Source organism: Bufo bufo, chromosome 9, assembly GCF_905171765.1.
Source record: "Bufo bufo chromosome 9, aBufBuf1.1, whole genome shotgun sequence".
Lineage (NCBI taxonomy): Eukaryota > Metazoa > Chordata > Amphibia > Anura > Bufonidae > Bufo > Bufo bufo.
In genome coordinates, this window is record NC_053397.1 from 86,210,394 (window position 1) to 86,230,763 (window position 20,370).

Sequence of the window (20,370 nt, forward strand, 5' to 3'; positions counted from 1 at the left end):
CATCTTACAAACTTTGAAAGGGAATTAATTAACCTTTTAGTCCCTGATTAGCCCTTTAATCACTTGATTTCTATTCAGTATCTCAACCCCAACTTTAATCATTTACAAGTCAGCCTAAGGGCTCATTAACACAAACGTATTTTTATTCCGTTTCTGTGCTGTTTTGCGGCCCGTATGCAGATCCATTCACTTCAATGGGTCTGCATAAAAAATTGAATTTCCATATGTCTTTAAGGCCGTTCCACAAAAAAATAAAACATGTCCTATATGTTGTCCATATTACGGACAAGGATAGAACTTTTATTAGGGGCTGGACGTTCTGCAAAACAGGCAAAGGTCATGTGCGTGAGCCCTAAGACATAACTGCATGCCTAGTTTTGCATCAATCCGATATTTCTATGTGGGAGCATCTTTTCTTTGTCAATGAGTGTATTTCATGCATGGCATGTGTTTCAGGCTGGGGCTCAAGACTTGCTCTTAGTTCTAAGAACTTGGAAGTCAATGAAAATAAATTACAGTTCAACACCTTTTTTTCTGCCCCTTGAAGACCCTGCTATATAAATATGTTACTATAGTGGACAGCGGGCCTAGACTACTGGAACTTATTCTCTGATATACTCGTAGCACATCGCTGTGCTAAGGAAATGACAGCGCGGTTTAAAAACCAACTTCCTGGAAGCTTTGAAGAAGTAGGTAGGACAAAACTAGGCTCTGGTCTGAAGGTTTCATTGCATGGTGCACTTACAGCACAGTGTAAGTCATAGAGGAAGCTGCAAGAGGATTGATAACAAAGGTTTCACCGTACATGAAAATGTTACTTCTCTATGTTAATTTTGAAACGTTATTAACCTGATGTTAACTGGATCGTATATATTGTAGGGTGAGAGGCAAAAGGGGCTTTCAACACCATGAATTTGTGTCTAAAACTGATAGTTCTTGGATTTCTTCTATGGGACCAAAATCATTTTATCCTAGGTAAGTGCTAAGCTGTATTGAACCCTCATGTGCATGTATTGTACCTGCAGTGCTGACGCTATAGCTTAAGATTAATGATCATAACTTGTAAAAATTGATTTTGACATTGGCTATGGTGGCTAGTTTTTAATTTAGTTGTGCTTTTTAGTGATTGTAGGATGAGACCCAAAGGTCTTGAGCTTTACCAGAAACGTATGCGTTGTAAATTATATCGAAAATAAAATTTGATAGACTATCTTTACCATTGTCCTCCATAAGAGTGTTCTATCTGTAGCTGAAGGGTCATCTGAGGCTCCACCATGCTAGAACTTAACCAAATGGGCCACATTGTAAAGTGCTTCGGGAATCAACTTGATCCCCAAATTTAGGGACCAATCATTATGGACCTTCTTCATGTATGCCATATATGTTCATAAAGTCTGTAGATGTTTGGCATGTATAGAATACTTTGAATATAGCTTGTCTGTAGAGTCACAAATATGTATAGGGTATTAAGGATGATAGGCCAAGTTGTTTAGTTATATATGTCGCTATTATGCATATCATATACTTAAAGAGTGCCTAAGAAGATTGATCAATGAATCTTTAAGTCATTGAGCCTGACTTTGTCAGGGCATTTCTGTGGCTTGTATTATATGCAGCATCCAGATGTTCCCTGTGAGGTATTTTTAAATTTCCATCCACCGCAGTTTTATTCAAAAGCGTTGATGTCGTATTATATTCTATACCAGGTATTTTTGTGGTACTCTTCTTATAAGCTTCAACAGGGTGAAAACTAAGCATTTTATATTCATTAAGGCACTTGCATTTTTTAGTAGCACATTTTTAGTCACATTTCTTTACATACTTTTTGTAGTGCTTTGCATGCACTCATAAGTCACTACCAGGCCCAAAGACCAGGGCCGCTGATAGAAATCATGGGGCCCCGTACAGCATACATGACGGGGCCCCCTTCAGCTCCACCCCCTGATCCCTCCTTCAGCCACACCCCTGGCCCCGCCCTTGGCCCCTCCCCAGACGCCGCCTTGAAACAACATGCAGATTTGTCTACAAGTGATATTTATGGCGCTGGGGGGTCGTCTGTGAATGGCGCTGTTATGGAGGGGATCTGTGAATGGCACTGTTATGGAGGGGATCTGTGAATGGCACTGTTATGGAGGGGATCTGTGAATGGCACTGTTATGGAGGGGATCTGTGAATGGCACTGTTATGGAGGGGATCTGTGAATGGCACTTTTATGGAGGGGATCTGTGGATGGCACTGTTATGGAGGGGATCTGTGGATGGCACTGTTATGGAGGGGATCTGTGGATGGCACTGTTATGGAGGGTATCTGTGGATGGCACTGTTATGGAGGGGATCTGTGGATGGCACTGTTATGGGGGGATCTGTGGATGGCACTGTTATAGAGGGGGATCTGTGGATGACACATACCGTATATAGCATCTTATGCTATGTGTCATCCACAGATACCCCTCCATAACAGTGCCATTCACAGATACCCTCCATAACAGTGCCATCCACAGATCCCCCCCATAACAGTCATCCACAGATCCCCCCATAACAGTGTCATCCACAGATCCCCCCATAACAGTGTCATCCACAGATCCCCCCCATAACAGTGTCATCCACAGATCCCCCTCCATAATGGTGCCATCCACAGATCCCCCCCATAAGTGTCATCCACAGACCCCCCGGCCCCCCCCCATAAGTGTCATCCACATGACAGACCCCCCCCCCATAACAGTGCCATCCACGGATCCCCCGCCCTCCCTATAACAGTGCCGTCATGACGTCATCCATATAGATCCCCCCCCCCGCCACTCACAGTAGTATACATTAATAAATCGGTGCAGCCGTGCAGGCTGCAGACAGTAACTTTAATTTTAGCACAGGCACAGCGCTCATCTCTTTACTAAAATACTACCTTACATTCAGCTCCTGCCTCCTCCCTCCACCCTCCAGTAACAAGTGCGGGCGGCAGCGCTCACTCACTGACGTCACGCGCCTGCGCCGCCTAGTGGGAGGAGCAGGCGTGTGACGTCAGTGAGTGAGCGCCGCCCCCACACTGCCTGCTGTTACTGGAGCCAGCCCACTGACAGCAAAAAAATTAAAATGGCTCGGGAGTAGGGTTGCCACCTTTTCTTCAAGCCAAACCCGAACAGAAGGGAGGGAGGGCCCCCTTCCAGGCCCCGCCTCCAGCCACGCCCATGTCCCGCCTCCAACCATGTCCCGTCTCCACCCTTGGTCGCTGTCGCACCGCGATCGTTACGCCCCTGATCCCACGCCTGCGCCGTCCCGTTTAGTATTCGGCGCAGGCGCGGGATTTACGGGACGAAGAGGAGAACTCGGACGTCAATCAACTGGACATGGGCGTGCCACTGCCAAAGGGTGAATAGACGGAGCCTCTAGGTGCTGCAGGAACGCCCTCATAGCACCTAGAGGCTCATTAGCATATGATAAGTCTTTACTTTAAGAGAACGGCGGCAGCGGCAGGCAGGGAGTTATGTACTGCTGACATCAGCACATCGCTAATGTCAGTCAGCTACATAACATAACGTTTTTTCTGATGATTGACAGATTCAGAAACCTGTTTAAAGGGCTTCTGTCACCCCACTAAACTCTTTTTTTTTTTTTTTTTTTCGGCTTCTTATAATCCCTATACTGCGATATATGAATACATAATGTTATTAGTCATTTTGGTTCAGTAGATAATGAATAAAACAGATTTTTATAATATGTAAATTACCTGTCTACCAGCAGGCAGGGCGGTTACTTGCTGGTAGCATCCGCATCCTCCTATCATAATGACGCCCCCTCCTCATGTTGATTGACAGGGCCAGCGAACGCGATCGTCCTCTGGCTGGCCCTGTCTGCTATCAAGTTATTGCGCCTGCGCCGTAGCGGTCTTCAGTCGGCACAGGCGCACTGAGAGGAGGACGCTCGCTCGGCCGCTCCTTCCTCAGTGCGCCTACACCAATGACGTCACATCTACACCCGGCGCAGGCGCACTGAGGAAGGAGCGGCCGAGCGAGCGTCCTCCTCTCAGTGCGCCTGTGCCGACTGAAGACCGCTACGGCGCAGGCGCAATAACTTGATAGCAGACAGGGCCAGCCAGAGGACGATCGCGTTCGCTGGCCCTGTCAATCAACATGAGGAGGGGGCGTCATTATGATAGGAGGATGCGGATGCTACCAGCAAGTAACCGCCCTGCCTGCTGGTAGACAGGTAATTTACATATTATAAAAATCTGTTTTATTCATTATCTACTGAACCAAAATGACTAATAACATTATGTATTCATATATCGCAGTATAGGGATTATAAGAAGGCAAAAAAAAAGAGTTTAGTGGGGTGACAGAAGCCCACACTGTTACATACAATTACACAATTCAAATGTTTTATATTTCTACCTTTTTAGAAGTGAGTGACAGACTAGGACAGGTGTCAGGACTCAGGAGTCAGGACTGTCTGCAGGCAGGTTGTCTGCAGGCAGGGCACAGTGGGCACTACATGGGCAGGCTGCTGGAGCTGGACTGGAGAGGAGAAGAAGAATGATTTCTCCCACGGAGCTCCCTCTGCCTCTCTCTCTGATGTCATCACTTCCTTATCAGAGAGAGGGAGGGAGGGACTAGGAGGCAGGGGAGGAGCGAGGGGAGGAGCCTGAACAGTGAGTGAACACAGCGCTGCCTGGCATTCACTGTACTGTAGTTTGTAGACTGGAGGAGGGAGGAGGGAGGAGGGAGGAGGGGAGGCTCGGGAGCGCTGCGCTCAGCTGATCACCCGGAGTGACAGCTTAAATATGCGATCGGAGTCTCGGTCGGACCACACTGCAGTTTGAATGAATAATCCTGTGCCCAGGTCTAAGAAAGGCTTGTACCCGGGCACAGGATTACAAACCCGGACTGTCCGGGTGAATCCCGGACGGGTGGCAACCCTACGAGTCGGGAGTCGGCAGCCCGGGCCCCCCTGCCAGCCGGGCCCGGTACAACTGGGCCAGCTGTACTGGCCTATCAGCGGCCCTGCCAAAGACCCTTGTGCCAGATAAAAAGACACTGGTATTATAGAAAGTGCATGCTGGTCAAGTTACACCTCTGGCTGGAGGTCAAGAATTTGGCATGGGGGGTGCTGTTTCACTTTTTGCCTCAGGCAGCACAAAGGCTATGTGCTTCCCTGTCCCTGGCTACAAAGGGGGCCTAAGCTGAACTCTTGCACTAGGGCCCATGAGCCTTTAGCTACACCCCTGGTCCTGTCCATAAAATGCCAAACATATCTGACTACACGATAAAGATGCCCTTAGCTTTTAGAACTAGTTACATCGATATTACTTGCAATTAAAGCTCATGGAGTACAATGATATAGGCAAATGATGGATCCATGATTAATAAATGCAGCCTACTGATAAAACCGGTAAATATAAAATGGCAGATGTCCAGTATATGAAACATGGCCTTTTGACAATACATACATTTTTCAGCAGCGGGCTATTTAGTGTAGTCAGTATTGAAGCTAGAAATGTGAATTGCGCATCGTTTAAGTCAGGCTTGATTTGGCTGAATTGATTGAACAATTCAATTCGGCCTGAAAATTGGTGGCCTGAAAACACCCTGAGGTCTCCTACGATTCATATTTTTCAGTTTTTTCTGTATTTTTCTCACTTGAAAAAAATAGATGATTTTTTTTTCTCTCCCTCCAAAATTCACCCGAATCATCAAAAATTTGGATTCGGATCCACCTTGAAATTTTCAAAAAATATGTGTCTTATCTCTAATTGTAGCCTATAGGCAAATTTCCTGCACTTAGATTTTCCTGTGTGAATATGACATTGAGAGGACCAGCACTCTTTGGCTAGTGAAAGTATACCAGAATGCCAGAAATGTGCTATAACTAAATACTACATAGAGCTTCATGGTATGTTTATAGGTATTAATGGTGACTGCTATACAAAATCTTGTTATCAAGATTCTGAGTATGGTTTTTACCAGGCGCCCTTTCCTGCAGGCATATCTCTTGTATCTAGTGGAATATCTGGGCTTGAATATGGGGCACACATTAAACAGATGCCTACCACATAAATATATGCTTTGCAGCACTATTAAACCTTTACAATTTGTTCTCAGCCATCTCCATTCTCCCTCAGAATGATATATTTTTTAATAGTTTTGCAGCCATTTACTGTTCAGTGAAGAGATCTTTTAACTGTGGTAATAGGTATATGCATGCCATAAACTTGAACACGATGAACATATAGATAAGCAATGTATTCAAATTTTTATAGCAGCAGTGACTGTGAGCAGCTGTTGCTTTGATAAACTTACCTGGCAGGCCGGACCCTACTCCTGCTGATCCCCCTTCACCCATGAGGTCCGGTAGCTAGACCTGCTCTGTCTCCCCCCACAGGCTGTGGCCTGCTTGCCAGTCAGCCTCGTCTCTGCACTCATAGGGTGCTCATGTGCGTTTGCCCAATCTTCATGAAATTTATAAGTCCCAATTTTTACCAGCCAATGGTTCGCAACCATGGGGTACTTCAGGCACCTTCCTCAGTGTATATGTGTGTGTGTGTGTGTGTGGTGGCTGCAAAGATGTGCTTTTCTGTTGTCTGCCCGTGGACCGACCTCTGCCTGATTCCTGGCTGTGACCCTCCTCGACATGACCTGTGCCTGTTTATCATTTTGACCCTTTTCTGTCTGCCTCAACCTTGGACTTCTTTCACATATTTGCACGAACTCTGCCTGCTCGTACCTCAGCCTGTTAATGACTAGTAGTTTGCCTGATCCTTCATTCCCTGCACTGGTGTCTCTGACACCCATGGGTCAGTTGTTAACCACACCGGAATTACTCCAGTAGGCAGTGGTCAATCCTCTGCAGAAAAGTCTATATCTATGTACAGGGGCTAAAGGGCAAATACCAGAGCACTGCCAAGACTAAGCCCTTAGGTTCAGGCAAAATTTAAACCGGTTTGTTGACACAGTGGTTCCACAACCACTGTTGTAATTTAGTTTCTTTATAGTGTCTAATGTTCTTTTTACTTGCTTAAAACACATCCTCTGGCCTCCATACTGAGAAGCATTACAATCATATAGAGAAGTGGTATACTTGGTGCAATGACATCCTACTTCTCAGTAACATGTTAGGTTTTGTAATAGAAATTCCCCATTTTATGCAAGCAAATGTCTTTAAATAGTAAGTAACATAATTTTTTATGTGTCCACTTTCTGTAAAAAAAAATATAAAGGCCTATTCACAAGGTGGTTTATGCTGACAGAATTATAGCTTGGACACTACCATCTGCAACTGGATTCTAGACTTCCTAGCAGGGAGAACCAAGACCATTAGAATGGAAAAAAAAACACCTTCAGGACTGCTACGCTGAGCACAGGAGAGCACCCCAGGGCACAGCAAAACAAAGCCCCAACCACATCATCAAGTTCTCAGAAGACACGACTTAGTGGGCCACATCAGAAAAAATTAAGAGTCGGAGTATAGGGGTTAGTTGAAGCGGCTAACGAACTGGTGCAAGGACCTGGTTCTGAACATAGACATGATGAAGGAGATGGTAGTGGACCTCAGGGAAAAAAAATACACGTCAATGATGTCTCAGTAGAAATTGTAGGCAGTACAAAATTCCTGGGGGTACACCGAACAGAGAAAATCACCTGGTCCACAACACCAACTCCATATGCAATAAAAAACGAAACATCGCCTATGCTTCCTGAGAATGCTAAAGAAGGCCCACCTACCACCTCCTGTCCTTACCACCTTCTACAGGGGGTACATCGAGAGCATCCTTAGGAGCTGTATTACTGCCTGGTTCGGGAACTGCACCTTCTCAGACTGATAAAAACTCCCCTCCATTGCTGACATCTATGCCAAGTGCTGTACCAGGAAAGCACTAAACATTGAGGGAGATGCCGCACACCCTGTGAACACTCTCTTCAACCTCTTACCATTTGGCAGGAGGTACCGAAGCATCCAGACTTCCACGAGCAGGCTGCACGACAATTTCTTCCCATAAGCCATCAGACTGCTAAACAAGTGAGGGTTGAACTACTGAACACTGGACTTGTAAATGCTAGGCCCTGTAAATATGTTTGTGCGATTAAATGCAGCATTGTGGGTCCGGGGGAAACGCTATCTCGTTTCTTAATAAGTACTGGTATACTGTATATGATAGAAATGACAAATAAACCTACCGATGACTTATCACTTGGGAGTCACCTCTGGCACTGATGGGTATAGATGCATGGACCAAAATATTGGTTACTGTGCCCTGTTTTACTGAACCGACACCTTCATCAAGCATAATTATAGGGTGTGCAAAGGTTGCAATTGTACCTGGGTACTGGGGCAGAGGGGGCCTAATAGGAGAAGATCAACCCTATAAATTACTTGAGATAGTTTTGCAACCCTGTTAGAGATTTTGCATTGGGGCCCTGAAGCTTTAAAGGGACACTTCCATCAGAGAGTGGTATTTATTTATACAATATTCATAGAAAGTATTTTCTTTAGAAATGTTGTCTTTTTTTCTTTTTAAAACTATTATATTGAAAGTTAAATACAAAATATTGTCTTTCCATAGTAGTCAACACAAATGATAATATATATAATAATATAATAGATGTATCATTGGGATAACAGTACGATAGCTCTGTTGTTCCCAAGATAGGCCTACAAGGTAGTGTGTGATGCCTGTAATTGAATCACTCATCCTCCATCCCTCTCTGGCTGCAGTGAATGGTCTGACTGAGAAAGTCAAGAGAGGCTGTTTGCCATGCAAAAAGTCCAAACAAAAGAGGAAGTTAAGCAACCAGGACAGGAAGTAGATTGCATGAGTGACTTGAGAAAATTAGACCATCAACTAGTTTAATTAAAAAAAGTAATCTATAGACTGGAAATATGTGGAAAAAAGTGATGAGTGGCCTGTTAAATTATATGGCCACCATACACATAAAGAAAAATAAAGGGTCCCAGATAATAACTAAAGCCAAGAGGTATTTGTATCATGAGAAATATACTGTGTTCAGCATAGCATGCTCCAATTGATGAGTGGCAGTGTGGTTGGAGCAGCTTCAAAGTGAAAGTAAAAATCCCAGCATGCATCACAGTAAGCATCTTCAGAGGAGTGGTCACATGACATCCCTGGCCAAACAAAACAAATCATGTTTTATTTGTGTCACCATTTTCTGAAAGCTATACCTTTTTTTATTTTTCTGCCAATCATCTTGTGCAGGGGCTCATTTTTTTGCGGGAAGAGTTGATGTTTTTATTGGTACCATTTTTGGGTACATATGATTTTTGAATCATTCAATATTACTCTTTATGGGGCAAGGTGACCAAAAATTAGTTTTTACTTTATTGTTTTATGGCATTCACCTGAGGGGGTAGATCATGTGATTATTTAATAGAGCAGGTTGTTATGAATGCAGCGATACCTAATATGTAATTTTTTTTTAAGAATAATTCTGTTTTACTCAAAAATAGCATGTTTTGGTGTATCCATTTTCTGAAAGCCATATTTTTTTGGGTGATTTATTTTCTTATGTAGGGGTTCATTTTTTCAGGATGATATGACGGTTTGATTAGTACTATTTTGGGGTACATACGACTTTTTGATCGCTTGGTAATGCACTTTTTGTGATGTAAGGTGACCAAAAAATTGCTTTTTTGGAACAGTTTTTTTTTTTTTTTTTCCTTGCTGTTTACCTGAGGGGATGGATCATGTTATATTTTTATAGAGCTGGTTGGTACGGATGCGGCAATTCCTAATATGTCTGTATAAATGCAGAAGGATGCAGCTCCCTCTGCCTTCTGATTGGAGCCCCTGCAGTGAAATCGTGGGGCCCCGATCAGTTACGCTGACAGCCTTGGGCCTCCTGAGGCTTCCCAAGGCTGTCATACTAATCTGGCTGCTGAGCTGTTCAGCCTAATAAAGCTCTATTAGGGTGAATAGGACAAGTGATCAAAAGATCCCAGGTTCTAGCCCCCTAAGGGGGTTAAAAGTAAAAAAAAAATTGTTTGAATCACTTCTCCAATTTTACATAATGAAAATAAACATATTAGGCATCATCGTGTCTGAAAACTATTCAAACATAAAAATAATTTTCATGTGCGTTGTACGCTGTAATGGAAAAAAAATATGAAAAACACACGATTCGTCATTTAATAGTCACCTTGTCCCCCCCAAAATAATTGAATAACAGTGATCAAAAAGTTGTACGTACCACATAAATAGTGCCAATAAAAGCTACAGTTCATTCTGCAATAAACAAGCCCTCATACAGATCCACGGATGGAAATTTAAAAAAGTTATGGCTGTCAGAAAATGGAGATGCATAAAAAGTTTGGTATTGCCATAATCGTATTGACCTGCAGAATAAGGACATCATGTCATTTTTAGAGAACAGTGAACACTGTAATGTCAAAACCCTAAATACTTTTTTTTTATTTTTTTTCAATTTCACCCCGCAAATAATTTTTGGTTCTTGGAATGTGGGGAGGAAAAAACAAAAATGCAAAAACTAAAATGGACTTGCTCTTGCAGGGATTAAATTGGCTGAATGATCACCAAATGGAACAGAAGTTGATATTTTGAAATGGATGTTTGATAAATTTGGCGCATTTGTAAGTCTTAAACTTTTGTGTAGAAATCCTGCTCTATTTTTCCTACGCCACCTCTCCTCCCCAAAAGTGGCAAGGGTGGTGTAAAACAATAAAATGTCATTTATGCCAAAATTTTCTAAAAACTTGATACATTCCCCCTATATGTGGTGTAAACCATGTACTCCAGTTTTTGGGTGAAAAATTGTGCTAGAATTCAGATTCCCCTACTTTATACAGTGCTCTTTTTCACCAGAAAATGATGGGTAGATAGATCCTATTGCTAACCCGTGGCAGATATTTGCAGACATTCAACTGGTATGTTTGGATCCTTCTGAAAAAAACAAAAAATAACTTAACATTTCTTGAATATAATGTATTCCCAAATATTAACGTAGAAAACTGCTCAGCACCTCAGAATTCAAGAAAATTCATACATAAAAAGTGATTGTAAAAAGAATTAAATACTGCTTACGTGTCTCGGATAGCTGCCGTGTCCTAACGGAAGCCTAGGCGTTGATTGTATCTTTTTGCAACCACTTATTATGTATACATTTTCTTGAATAAAGCCCCGATTCATGGATTATGAGATGCTGGACTATTTTCTACTTTTAGTTTTCCACATTTACCAGCGGAGTCAGTCCAGCACAGATCCTGGGAGCACAAGAAAGCGTGAGCTGGCTGCAAGATTTTTTATCTATTCCTAAGGGCTCGTTCACACGACCGTGTGAAGCCCGTGCCCGTATTGCGGACCGCATTACACGGGTCCCGTTCCGTGGCCATTCCGCATCATGGATGCGGACCCATTCATTTCAATGGGTCCCCAAATCCGGAGATGCGGAACGGTGCGGTGCGGAACGGAACCACTGAACGGAATACTACGGAAGCACTATGGAGTGCTTCCTGAGGTTCCGTTCTGTGCTTCAGCACCGCAAAAAGATAGAGCTTGCTCTATCTTTTTGCGGAACGGAGGGATCGCGGACCCATTCAAGTGAATGGGGCTGCGATCCCTATGCGGCTGCCACACGGCAATTTGCGGTCCACAGCAGGGGCTTCACACGGTCGTGTGAACAAGCCCTAACTATAACATTTTTTACAGATCCCTCAGTATGTAAATATTTTGAATTATTCCGCTGCAGCTTATAAACAAAAACAGTTTGGCCCAAATATGATGTAAATAGAATCTTATGCAATAAAAAGATCACACAATTGAAGTAACTCATGAAATAACAGGGAATTCGGGGAACTAGAAAGACATGAGTCAGGGCAATATAAAGAGTTAAAGTCTGTCCTTCAACACAAGTTAGAACCTGGAGCCTATACACAACATGTATGTACCAATATTATAGTACTGTGCTCAGTGTTTTAGTTGAGGTTATATTCGCTTTTGTAACATTTAATGAAGAGTGACAGCTGCCAGCTGCCATTCCTTCCCCAGACACCCAGTCATTGTAAGCCCTGTATATGGACACTGACCCTCTAGTGTTTGCCCCGATGGTGCAAGTCTCTCTCTGTTTCTCTGTTGCTTCCATTTTCATTGTGACATAAAAACTAGGGAAACTTTTATTCTTCCTTCTTCACTTCCATCACAAGCAATGACTGTCTCCGCCACCGTAAAGACTGATAGATGTGACTGTGCTCCATTGATGTGGCACTGCCAGCATCAACTTAACTTTTGACGGTAAAGAAATAGGGCCTTTTTATTTTAGGTTAAAAACCCTAAGGCCTTTTACCTCTCAAATGTGATTGTCAAGCAGTACGACAGTTCTGAAACAAGGTGGCCTCTTCAATTTCATGCTCATGTGTGGAATCCCTTCTGATGTTTAACCCTTGATATGCTAAAGAGACCTAGAGCACATGAAAGCCCCTCACATCTGATCTAGCTATATATTTTCTTCTTTTGCACATTTTGTAAGATTTTTAACTTAATCTTATTCTCATTATTAGTCATATTTTACAAAATACGTTCACTTTTAACTACTAACGCCCACATTTCTATAGCACATCACCCGCTGCTTCCTGTCATGTCACAAAGACTTTGTTCTGCTGAAAGAATCACATGCTAAATTGCAGAAGATATGTGTGTGTGTATATATATATAATCAAATAACGAACCAGCACCTCCAAGGTTAATAGCAGGTGCAAGCTACCATGCTGTGCTATCAAGCTATACACATACAAATAAAGTAGCAGCGCACTACTAGAAGCACTAAGATACAAGTGAATGGTGAATATGTGAAAAAGGTAAAATGCAGGACTGCTATACTTACTGTTAGACAAAATAGAAGCTCTTAGCGCATATTGCTGATCAAAAATATGTCGGGCCCATCTACCAAACGACAAGGGCTTCTAACAGACGGGACCTACTCTAACACATTATGTTAAAGGAGCATCCGGCTATTGTGATATTCCTGATTAAAATCACCAGGCAGGTGGACGGGAGTGCTAGGTTCACAGAGGAAGACTATATAGATAAATAAATAATTACAATAATACAACAATATAACAATAATTACATTGTCTTGTACAGTTGTGAGTATCTTCACATATGAGAAATGAATATAGAGCAGGGGCGGATTGGCCATAGACCTTACAGAGATCTCCCGTGGGCCGATGCTCTGGGGGACATCTGCGCCCTCCTCATGTCCGGCTAGGGAAAGTTTTTAGGGCTGTATTTTGTGCTGCTGGCAGTATTTTCTGATGGACTGTGGTATTTGGCTCTGTTGGGGCAGTATAATGTGCCACAATATGGTATTGCTGTCTCTATCTTCCATCAATTCCAAACCGACTACAAAATGGGGCCGCTTTTAGTATTTTTTCCAGGCCCACTTTAAGTTCCCAGTCCGCTCCTCATATAGAGTAAATCTATGGTATACTTTTCGGTATTAGAATGCGTTATTTAAATATCTCTCCTTTTGGAGTGGGACTAATTTGATAGAATAACATGGCGGTGACAGCTCTTCACCATTTCCCTAGGAATGAATTCAAATAATACATATGGCTATGAGAAATGCCCCACTGTGCCGTTTTCCTGTCCTACTGGGTAATAAATAATAACTCTTTTGGGGTCATTTTTTTAAGATCGGTATTTTTGACTCTGGTCTTGATAACCTGTATATCTGGCGTCGAAGTTATGAAGGGGCATCCAGCGCCAGTCTAAATGTAAAGTGTAAGGCAGCTTCCTAGCTGTATTACATTTAGACCAATTTGTACCCCTAAAACAGGCGTAGAAAATGCCTGTTTTTATCTCTGGATTTTCAATAAAGGACAGAAAGTTTTAGCCGTATCGTGCTGGTCTACTACTGGAATCTGCACAATACAGATTACTACTTACAGCAACCTCTATTCTGCTTATGGTACAGCAAACACAAGCAGTCATAATACAGCCTGTAACAATTGTTGGGCTGATAGGCAAGCTGTGAAAAACTGGATTATACTCCAGCTCAATTATCAAATTATTCCAGTAAAAAGTGCGGCAATTGCTATAATACACATACCGTATATTATTGGAAATGCTGAAAATCCAAAAATTATCACTGCAACTGAAGGCGAGCAATCTTACGGCATTTCGCCATCAGTGTCCAATAAAATCACGCCTAAGCTTGTTTATTTGCTGAAACTTAGGGCTCATGCACATGACTGTTGTGGTTTTGTGGTCCGTTTTTCACGGATCCGTTGTTCCGTATCTGAGGTTTTTTTTTCTCCGATTTAAGTCCTCCTCCATTCCGTTATTCCACAAAACATATCCGTATGGTTTCTGTATGCAATCCGTTTTTTGCGGATCGGAAACGGAAACAGTAACTTATTAATCACCAAGCACATGAGCAAATGGGCTGGGCATAGCATTTTTACAGTATGGATCCGCAAAATACGGATGAAATTTGGATGACATACGCATGTGTTCCGTGTGCGTTCCGTATTTTTAGCGGACCCATTGACTTGAATGGGGCCTCGGACCGTGATTTGCGGACAATAATAGGACATGCACTACTTTTTTTGCGGAACGCCCATGCGGATAAACAGAAACAGAATGCACATGGAGTCACTTCCGTATTTTTTACAGCCCCATTGAAGTGAATTGTTCCGCATACGGTCCACAAAAAAACGGAACGGAAGCGGATAGAAAAAACGTTTGTGTGCATGAGCCCTTAGGGCGAGTTCAGACATGGCACATACAGTATGTTCAGCTGCAAATTTTGACAAACATCCATAGTAACTCCATATGTAGATTTTGTCATGGGTTTTGCTTTTAATTTGTTGCTTTTTTCACCCAGTTACAAAAATCTGCAGCAAGTTTGCAACGTCACAGAAAGTCCAACATATGCCCTTTAAGGGCTTTCCGATGGGATACATATTTTTTAGGAACAGAATGGGTTGCAAAAAATCACCAATGGCTCACCACTGCTGTCCCAATGCTTACCACGTTCTCACTGGTCTCTGTTTCCTGGTCAAGGAAGCAGGGACCAGTAAAGGCCCAGTAAGCACTGGAATGACAGCACTGTGGGATCAGCGAGGTGAGTAAAGTTTTCTTTTTTTAACCTAATCTGTTCCATTTTTTTTTTAAAGCTTTATCATTCCAAAAAAACCTTCAAAGCCACAGATAAAAATATTACTACATATGACTTGATCCGTAAAACATGTAAAGTTCTTTTGTATTAGGTTTTCAAATCTTATAGAATACCTGTCAAACACAATTGCACAGCAATAGCATAATAGTACAATATGCATCAGTATCCTCCCTCGGTGGAGTGCATGTATTAAAAACATCCAGAATTTTCACCCTTTATCTGAAACCACAAAACCTGGCTTCCCACAAATACGACTTTAGCACCTGCAGATTGGTTGTTGCCATGGAGATTTTCACATAATTGGAAACATGAGAGACCAAAAACCCCAAGATTTCTTGATACTAAAAGTAGAAATATTACCATATCAGGATTTATTGTTACAAAATATACAGTGGCTTTTATACGTATTTTTGTCCTTGCTTCATACATTGTGCACCTTCGTTGGCATCCGAAAAAGCAGTAATATGCTTGCAGTTATGCAGAACACTACGGCCTCAGATGTGTTTTTATTATGTTTGATTTAGAAGCAGTCCATTGAAAGATATCTGGCCGCATTCAGGGCTATAAGAAGAATAGTGTTTGATAATAAGGTTTAAACAGCATAACCTTTATGTTTGGTGGGGCGTTTTAGCAGCTTAGGAGAAGCCCGGCTAAACTACGGGTTGCATATTACATTTTTTTGGAGGTACTATTTCTCCTTGGACCTTGGAGAGAGTGCCTTTATCAGCAAGAGGAGACTTATAGGCCATACATGCTCCTCTGGAATTCTGGGAAGAAGGGATGGAAATGAGCTCTTAACAAGCTCTGCCTCTAATGCCACCAGATGTAAGGCAGCCATCCTACAAGTCAATGTTCAACCCTTTAAATAGGCCTTGAGACAAGACTCGTATATTAAATAAGCCAGCACCTCATCTGCAGACAGCTGTTTTGGGGTGATTGCCCCTCACCAGTGCAGAACAGAGAGTACTGGCTTAACTGGGTGAGAGGCCTAAATCAGGATTTGGGGGTACTATCTCTCCTTGGGGAGACAGCGCCCTAGGGCTGTCTACCATCTTGGTTCCCTTTTTCTCCACTCATATGGTTCCACTAAGGCAGTCTACCCTAGTGTTGGGCGCGAATATTCGAATAGTGAATATTAATCGTGAATATCGGCACTTCGAGAACTCGCAAATATTTAGACTATAGTGATATATATTCGAAATTTTGAATATTCTATTTATTTATTTTTCATCAGTAACCTCCCCTCTTGCTTGTGGGCCAATGAGAAGGCTGCAATGTCTTTATCTGAGCTTAGCAACATCCCTAGCAACCAATAGGAAAGTTGCCTACCCCTTACTATATAAGAACCTCCCCAGCAGCCCTTGTATGCAGTATTTTGCAGATCTGAGAGAGACAGCAGTGTTATTTCTGTGCTCTCTGCTTTCCACTCATCACATTAGATAGTTACTTAGTTAGCTTATATATATAATACAGATAGTTAGTGGGGGATAGTCAGTGTAGGTTAGATAGTGATATAGTGTAGCTGATAGGTTCTGCTGTCTGTACATACATGCTACATACATACATAGTGCTGTGATGTCACAAGTTCACAACAATACCTAGTGCACCAATCACTAATAAGTAGTCAGACCTGTTAAAATGTGAAGTTGCTCGTATTGCGCCAAAATATTTGCATCATTAGTGCCGATTACACAATCGCGAATATATTGGAGCGCTCTATCTGCATATAAAGGGGGCAGCGGCCTCCTTGCTTTAAGTCAAGATAACCACGCCCCCTTCCCTGCCTCTTCGCTGTGACAGCGCTTATGCAGAGAGTTCGGCAAAGCCAGCCGAACTTCCGGCTGTCAGTCACAGTGAAGGGGCAGGGAAGGGGGCGTGGTTATCTTGACTTGAAGCAAGGAGGCCGCTGCCCCCTTGAATCCGAGCATGACTAGAGAAGCGCGCCGGCAGGGGATAAAAGAACGTTTTCTGAGCTTTAGCCGCATCGGCCTTCAGGAAGAAAATTATCGTCGGAAACACGCTGCTGGCTACTGTCAGGTACTGCTGGCGGCTTGGGATGGTTTTTGGAGGTGACAGGTTCCCTTTAAGTAATAGCAATAGTAAAATATGACACCTACAGTCGGAGTTCTGTGTTTCATTGAAATATTTTTATATTTGTCATATGTACTGTCTATGACTATATTCTGGGTAGTGTAAGTTCTTTCTTTTCTTCGTTCTTTATAGACTGTGGCAACATAACTGAAATATAAAAGAGACAATTTAATCAGAATCAATTCATGAGATGTCAAGAACTTCTTCTGCTTTGAACATAAATAAAAACATATATAATTTATAATCTTGACGCTACTTATAATTTTGTTATATTGCTCTTTAAAATTCTCTATGGAACTAGACAAAGTCTATGGGTCCGGCCTGTGCTAGTTATCACAGAAACATTTAAATGATTAGCGGCAATTAGTAAATTCACTTTAGTAAAATAATCTGATTCTTGGACACGTGCATTCTGTTGACGTAGAGGAGTTATAGGGTCACAGTTCTTGGCATACAAATATCCAGGTTACAGATAAAGTTACCGTTTTATGCATATTTTCCAGTATGAGTTTCAGATTTCTACTAGAGATAGAGATCATGGTGAAGCTATTCTTAGGCTACTTGTTTCATGTACTTAATTATTAGACTTCACTGGTAGTAGACCTTTTATATAAGGTAATATAGCGGCATCATCATGGTAGCTTCATTGGACTTGTTGGTATTTCCTCGTCCCCTTAGTTACCATTTTCAATATGAGGGATCTTTGAGGGCAGTACTAGGAGATCAAGAGGTTCTTCATTATTAGGCTCCATTCACACATCCGCAATTCCATTCCGCATTTTGCGGAATGGAATTGTGGAGCCATACATTTCTATGGGGCCGCACGATGTGCGGCCCCGATCCGGAATTGTAGACCCGCACTTCCGCGTCCGCAATTCCGATCCTGAAAAGAATAGAACATGTCCTATTCTTGTCCGCAATAGCGGTCCGCAAAATGCGGAACGCACATTGCCGCTGTCCGTGTTTTGCGGATCCGCGGATCCGCAAAACACACATGGATGTGTGAATGGACCCTTAGGCTACTTTCAGACTAGCGTTTTTTGCGGATCCGTCATGGATCTGCAAAAACGCTTCCATTACAATATTACAACCGCATGCATCCGTCATAAACAGATCCGGTTGTATTATGTCTTCTATAGCCATGACGGATCTGTCTTGAACACCATTAAAAGTCAATGGGGGACGGATCAGTTTTCTATTGTGCCAGATTGTGTCATAGAAAACGGATCTGTCCCCCATTGACTTACATTGTGTGCCGGAACGGATCCTTTTGGCAACGCTTCGTCAGGCGGATAGCAAAATGCTGGACTGAACGGAGGCAAACTGATGCATTCTGAGCCTTTTCCATTCAGAATGCATTAGGGCAAAACTGATCTGTTTTGGACCGCTTGTGAGAGCCCTGAACAGATCTCACAAACGGAAAGCCAAAACGCGAGTGTGAAAGTAGCCTTAACTGTACAAGAGCTGGCATGAAACATTAATGAAGCATTTGGCAAAATTACTGATTAGTGTAAAGCTCTCGATTTTAAATATATCCTTTCTACAATATAGAATACGTTCTTTTGTCTATTCTCTGAATGTTGAAGCAGTCATGTCAATTTTTGGACTAATTTTTGTCAATTTTTTGCTATGGTCCACTTGGACTTCGATGAGCCCGACTCCTCCCAATATATAAGAAGTAGCTACAAACTCTTTGCAGTAAAATGAGGAAGTGAGAACATTTTAATTAATTAAACAAATTCTTCTTGAGAAAGGAAGTTGTAGGTGAAATATTAAGCTACTCAATGCACACAGTTGTTAGGTGAAACTGTTCAGTGCACATATGTACACCAAAAATATTGGAGCAAATTCATCAACAGCTTTGTGGCAGGTTTTAGCTTTAAAAAGTTGCAATCTGCACAAATATTTTCAAATTGGGAAAAATTTCACTTTTTATGCTTGCAAAAAGTGAGGGTGGTTTATTGGGAGAGGTATGGCCTAAAACATTTAGACAGATTTATACCATAGCCAGAAATTGGTGTCAATTTTGGTGCAAATCCACTTTAGAACAGTTCAAAATGTGCCCAATTTATTAAGCGGTGTGTGCCTTTTAATAAATCTGGCCCAATTCACTTGAAACAAACTTCCTTTTTAGACCAATGCATGAAACACCATTCTTTATAAATCTGCCCAGTAGTATGTAAATAGCAAATTACTGTATCACATTGTTCACCGAGGTGACATTATACTATATTGAATGTTCCTTATAATTGTATTGCCTGCTTTGTGGATTGTAACAGATTTGATCTCAATACTGGATCGGCACACTGGCATCTGATGAGGTTTATTTTGACTCACGGAGATAGTGTTACGGATGCCAGAGGCAGGGGTGCATCTAGCCTTTCTGCTGCCTGAGGCGAATACTGAAACGGGCTCCCCCATGCAAATTTCTTAACCTAACCCCTTTACCACAATGAAAGCACTCATTGCCCGTGGCTCTTCTGCTGACCCCCCCCCCCCTCTTGCCCCTACCTGGTGCTGCCTGAGGCGATCGGCTTACCTAGCCTCATTGGTGGTGCACCCCTGGCCAGAGACACACAGAAATATTTGTCAGAACTTACTTATATCAGGCTATGAGTGTGATATTATGCATCCATACAAATCTATAAAAATTAGTTGTGTATACAGTTTAGTTTAATTATAGTTAAAAACCCAGTAAATAGAGTGTTCAAATGTACGTGTTTTGGAGCTGATTTTCAAACACTACACTATTTCCAAACCCATTTCACGTTTTTTGGATGGTGAAAAAAACAAAAAAAGGAAGTTGGTTTTTACTTGCAGTATTTCTTCAACTCACTTCATCACATTAGGTGATTTTGGATGGACATATGTTGGTGAATTGCATTATTTTCAACACGATGCACAACCACAGTCTAATGTCTATGTGGGTCAGACAGTCCCGTGGATATTTGTTGCTGGATCTCTTCCTCATATCATGCATGTCCAGTGGCATTAGGCAGCTGAGGCTGGTAACAGATAGCTGAATGATGGCAACTGTTTTTCTTTTGACTATGGCCACATTAAAGTGAATTTCTGGCCTTCTGGACTAAAACATGACCACGTTGTTTGATTGTCTGCAATCTACTGAATGTTCTTGAAAC

The 20,370-nt window shown here is 42.3% G+C and overlaps 1 protein-coding gene across 6 annotated transcripts in view; it reads left to right on the forward strand.

Moving 5' to 3' along the window:
• Positions 1–710: 710 nt before the first annotated feature.
• PTPRC (protein tyrosine phosphatase receptor type C) overlaps positions 711–20,370 on the forward strand; it is a 258,953-nt gene continuing 239,293 nt past the window's right edge. For 3 of the 6 annotated variants that reach the window (XM_040408421.1, XM_040408423.1, XM_040408425.1), the window contains exons 1-2: positions 711–753; positions 880–975. In XM_040408421.1, coding sequence (XP_040264355.1) covers positions 909–975 — 67 coding nt within the window. In that variant the 5' untranslated portion in view covers positions 711–753; positions 880–908. Of the gene's footprint in view, positions 794–879; positions 976–20,370 lie in introns of all 6 variants that reach the window. The other 3 variants (XM_040408420.1, XM_040408422.1, XM_040408424.1) reach the window with 1 other exon arrangement.